Below are 5,498 nucleotides of genomic sequence, written 5' to 3' on the forward strand. Positions count from 1 at the left end.
TTTGGTCAGGACGAAAAGATGACCAACACAGAGAAGGTGTTGCCCTCTTGATAGCCAGGCAAAACAACAAGTCACTATTGGAATGGAAACCGTTGAGTGAAAGACTTTTATACACAAGACACAACTCCAAATACACCAAACTATCAATCCTCACATGCTACGCACCTACAGAGGATTCAGATGAAGAAAATAAAGAAGAATTTTACGATATTCTAAGAATGGCCGTTGGAAACATTCCAAGACATGATATGCTCATGATCATCGAAGACCTTAATGCTAGAGTTGGCAATACACAAACAAATCAGTCCGTTGGAAAGGAGGGCATAGGGGTAATGAACAACAATGGAAGCAGACTGGCAGAATTTTGTGAAGAACATAACCTCATTATTGGTGGAACTTTCTTCCCACACAAAAACATACACAAATTGACATGGAAATCACCAGATGGGAAAACAGAAAGTCAGATAGACCATATAATTATCAACAGAAAATGGAAGAACAGTTTAAACAATGTCAGAGTCAGACGATTGGCAGACATTGGAAGTGACCCTCATCTTGTCACAGCCAAAATCTCTACTAATTGATGAAAACAAAAATAACAAAACAGAAGGAGAAACGTTTCAACACAGATAAATTGAAAATCCCAGATATCCAAAACAATTTCAATATCTCAGTAAGAAAGAAATTCAGTGCAATACAAGATATTACAAACATGACAATCCAAGATTTCAACCACGTCATGCAGGAAAGTGCCACTGAACACTTAGGACACAATAAACCCAATACAGAGAATTGGATATCAGCAAGGTCATGGGAGCTCATTAACCAAAGAAAATCAATCAAACTAAATCTCCTGAACGCTAAATCCCCCGATTGAAAGAAAGGCTATCCAGTGAATACTCATTGAAGGATAAAGAAGTGAAAAAATCCACAAGGAAAGACAAAAGAGATTTTGCAGAAAATTTAGCAACTGAAGCAGAAAATGCAGCTGTAAGACAAGACACACAAACGCTATACAAAATCACAAAAAAACTCTCAGGAAACAGAAGTTATGGTCAAGAGAAACCATTAAAATCCCAAGATGGTAGTGTCATCACAGATGAAAAGGAGAAAATTGAAAGATGGAGAGAATATTTCGCAAACCTTCTGAACAGACCAGACCCATCTTCTTACACAGATATCCGAGAAGCAGAAATGGACGTAGAGGTTAATCTTGGTCCAATCACTGAGCACGAGGTGCACGAGGCAATACAACAACAAAAAAATGGCAAGGCCCCAGGTATTGACAAAATCAGTGCGGAAATGCTTAAAGCGAACTCGCAAGAAATGTCCAAAATTCTCAGTAAATTGTTCACCAACATTTGGGAAAAGGAAGAAATACCAGAGGATTGGCAGAAAGGCATCATCCATAAAATAGCCAAGAAAGGAGACCTGGGAAATTGTGCTAACTGGCGTGGAATCACACTCCTGTCCGTAACGAGCAAAATTTTTAATAGAATCCTTCTGAAAAGAATCTCACCTCACATTGAAAACATTCTTAGAAAAGAGCAGGCAGGGTTCAGAAAAGGGAAGTCATGTAGTGACCACATATTTACCCTGAGACAAATCCTGGAGCAAAGCATTGAATGGAACAGCCCCCTCTACACAAATTTTGTCGATTTTGAAAAAGCCTTTGACAGCTTACACAGAGAGTCCCTGTGGAAAATACTCCGCCATTATGGTATACTGTTGAAGATAGTCAACTTAATCAAAGCAATGTACAGCAACTACCAATGCCAACTGATCTGTGGTAACAATTTAACAGACAGCTTTAATGTAACAACTGGTGTAAAACAAGGCTGCATACTCTCCCCACTTCTGTTTATCCTGGCTCTAGACTGGCTCATGAATAATACAACTGATGGTAAGAAGAGAGGCATTCGCTGGACACTGACATCCTTTCTGGAAGATATAGACTACGCAGATGATATCGCATTAGTTTCCAGTACACACAGAGACGCCTCAGAGAAACTAAACGTACTACACAAGAACGCCTCGAAAATTGGACTGAAAATAAATTTCGATAAGACTGTGTACATTAGGGTGAATCCAAAACATGACAGTGAAATTAGGATAGATGAACATATAATTGAAGAGGTAACAGAGTTCTCCTACCTCGGATCCAAAATAACAGACGATGGAAATGCAGAACACGATATCAAGCACAGAATTCAAAAAGCAAACCAGGCTTTTGGCATGCTGAAAAACTTTTGGAAATCAAAACAAATAATGAGAAAGACAAAGCTGAAAATATACAAGAGCAATGTTTTAAGTGTACTGCTTTATGGAAGTGAAAGCTGGAAAATGACATCCTCCTTAATACAGAAACTAGAAGCCTTTCAGAACAAGTGTTTAAAAAGAATTTTTAATTTATTTTGGCCTACAAAAATAAGAACAGTGGATCTATTAAAGAAAGCTGACTGCACTAGCATTGATAGCCAAATAAAAAGTAGAAGATGGCGTTGGCTGGGTCATGTGGCTAGAATGGAAAAAGGGTCACTTCCCAAGACAGCCTTGTACTGGACAGCAGATGGGAAGAGAAAGCGGGGAAGACCCAAAGAAACCTGGCGAAGGACCATGGAGAAAGAATTAAAGGAAGCAGGCCTGTCCTGGAATACAGCCACAGCAAAAGCAGCCGATCGCAAAAAATGGAGATGTCTGGTGGATGCCCTATGTGCCTCAAGGCCCGAAGAGGATTAAGTAAGTAAAAGTCCCCAATTAATTGCAACAAACTTTGGTTAATCTCAACAAATTTTCGAGCTCAAAAAGTGGCACATTCAAGAGATCAATCAAACATAATCTCATGATTAAATGTCATCATGGGTGAAATCATGACAGGTTTAAGAATTGAGAGAAGGTAGAGTGGAGGATTTAACACTATTTAACTCTATTAGAGACAAAAGAGGATGGGGCTTTGCAGTATGGATTTGTACAGTCATCTGTGACCATTAGAATGGAGTAGAGGCGGCTGGGCGACAGGTAGGCGATAAACAATGCCACCACTTTATTTGAGACAGAAGAGGGTGGGGCTTTGCGGTATGGATTTGTGAGATCATCTGTGACCATGAGGTAGGAGGCGAGGGAGCTGGGCATAGCCGTAAGGAGAGACAGCGATATCCTTTGTTTTGGGCTTGACAAGTGCATTGTGAGAGCTTATCATCTCTCATCATGACTAATCTCTTTGACTCTTACAAATGTTGAGAACAAAATAGTGAAAGCTGAATAAGATGTTGGCTTGCATCAAAGCTGCTTTTGCTTGTCAAAATCTATAAGGCCTGCCATATGGTTTTTGTTTCAATCAAATTGCTCAGTCTGTAGTTGACTAAGAACAATGTTTACAACTGGTTTGAGTTTACCAATATATGGTATGAAACTGATTACATTAGTGGTCAAATCATAATTGCGGCCCTATGTTCCACAAGGAATCAAGGGGCTTAAGTCGCTCAAAATTGCTAGAAAAACTTTCAACAAGCAGTGGTGAAAAACAGTGTCCCATCAATTTATCTGATATCGACCAAAGATACCTTAACCTGGGAAAAAAACCCATGAAGACTGAGAAAATTTGGCAATAATTGACAGGACTTCAGTTAATCGCAACATTTTCACTGATCCCAAGGTGTTGCAATTATCTGGGGTGGACTGTAGTTTAAGTTTTTAAGAATTTTCGTCATTATTTAAAGTGCTCCAGTGATGTTATAATAACAATTGCATCACTTAGTGTTATTTTCCAGCTTGATAATCCATATTTTCAGTCCCTAAGCTAGGTTATCCTTCTCAGGGATTTACATCTTTTATTGCATTGATTTCCTCTCTTTGAATTGGCAAATTGTACTCTTAATTACTTCTTCTTCTTCTTCCAGTGTCATCTCATGGGTTGAGGTCGACTTGAAATGACATGCCAATCTTCCCTGTTGACAGCTTGCTGACTGCATTCGGCTGCCGACAATCCTGCCCATGTCCTCACATCATCTATCCAAGTTCTTGCTGGCCTGCCTCTTCCTCTTTTCCCCTCAACTCTACCCTCAAGAATGTCCTTGTTGACAGTTTGATGGCGTCTTAGGTGTCCAAAATACTTAAGTTTTCTTGTTTTTATTACTTTCATTAGGGTCGGTCTGATATCAAGGATGTCACAGACTTCTTGATTGTTTTCTTTTCTTTCCAACTGATTTTTCCAATGCGACGGAAAGTCCACATTTCAACAGGCCTCAATTCTTTTCTCTATTTGTTTGTTCAAGGTCCATGTTTCTGAGCCGTAGAGAAGTGTTGAGTGGACATAACATTTGAGTATTCTTATTCTCGTTTTCATCTGCGTTTGTTGCGAAGTTAAAATGTTATTCAGTTGACTGAACCTTGACTTAGCTATAGCAATCCTGTTTTTGACTTCCAGCTCATTCTTTCCGTTGTTGGTCATTGTCTGTCCAAGATATTTAAAAGAATCTACTTGTTCGATGTTTTGATTATTAATTTGGACTTTTGCGCTTTTTTCAGGCTTCTTTGACATGACCATTACCTTCGTCTTTTGAACATTCATCTCTAGACCCTTACCAGACTATAATATTAAAATTCTACCTTTTTCCCCTCTCAAATACAACTTGTTTCTTAAAGATTGTATGAAATTTTTGAAATATTCTGTGATCCTTTTTTTTTTTGGAAGTAAGTAGAAAACGAATCAGTTAAAATTTAAATTCTTTTCCATACAGGAACATTTTTCAAGTGTTTGATTTCATACAATCCGATTTATCAAATGTATTTTCTATCTTTTCTATTACATAGGGCAATCAGAGACGACTTCAATAAATTTTGGAGGATGGATGAAAAAGACATTCTGTCAATGATTGAAGACCTGAAGAAAAGCGGGAGTTGAAACAAAATGTTGTACTACAAAATTATTTAGCGGCTTAGATTTTAACCATTCATATCTTGTGGTTGTTTTCAAATATTTGTCCACTTCTGCCCCCTATTGGGTCATGTTAGTGGGGTGGTTTGTCTCTTCAGATGTGTAAAATAATGTTGCCTGTCTTATACTTATACTTCCACCATTTTATTAGTGGTGTGGGGGCTGAATTTTAAAGTTCCTGAGATATGCATGAAATAAAATTCTCAGTTTCTTGTAGAAATTATTTGTTCCTTTTTATTTTGTTGGTCATTATTATACTCATATGTAGTTTATTTTTGGAAGTAGATACACTAACCTGCCGACCGTGCCAGCTGTTTGTGTAAAATCAGAACCAGATGATGGAAATGGTGATAATGATTACATGACAAGTAATTATAGTTACCTCCCATTTCTGACAAGAAATTTTTTAACTTCCACCATAATGTCTTCTTTCAAATTGAAATCCAAAATGTTTTCGTGGTTTCTCCACACACCTTGTCTTTAATCATACTTAGTGTATTTCAATTTCACAATGCTTCAGGTATTCCCCCAGTAAGCCAGATTTCACACATCCTTTTTGTCT

At 38.0% G+C, this 5,498-nt stretch overlaps 1 protein-coding gene across 1 annotated transcript in view; it reads left to right on the forward strand.

The window, feature by feature from the left end:
* The window catches only part of LOC144964616 (DNA mismatch repair protein Msh3-like), a 49,455-nt gene extending 44,299 nt beyond the window's left edge, over positions 1-5,156 (forward strand). The window contains exon 21 of the mRNA XM_078899093.1: positions 4,813-5,156. Coding sequence (XP_078755219.1) covers positions 4,813-4,903 — 91 coding nt within the window. The 3' untranslated portion in view covers positions 4,904-5,156. The remainder of the gene's footprint in view (positions 1-4,812) is intronic.
* The last annotated feature ends 342 nt before the right edge of the window (positions 5,157-5,498 follow it).

This window comes from Berghia stephanieae, chromosome 2, assembly GCF_034508935.2.
Source record: "Berghia stephanieae isolate SIO BIC M18660-M18661 chromosome 2, UCSD_Bste_1.3, whole genome shotgun sequence".
NCBI classification, from domain to species: Eukaryota; Metazoa; Mollusca; class Gastropoda; order Nudibranchia; family Aeolidiidae; genus Berghia; species Berghia stephanieae.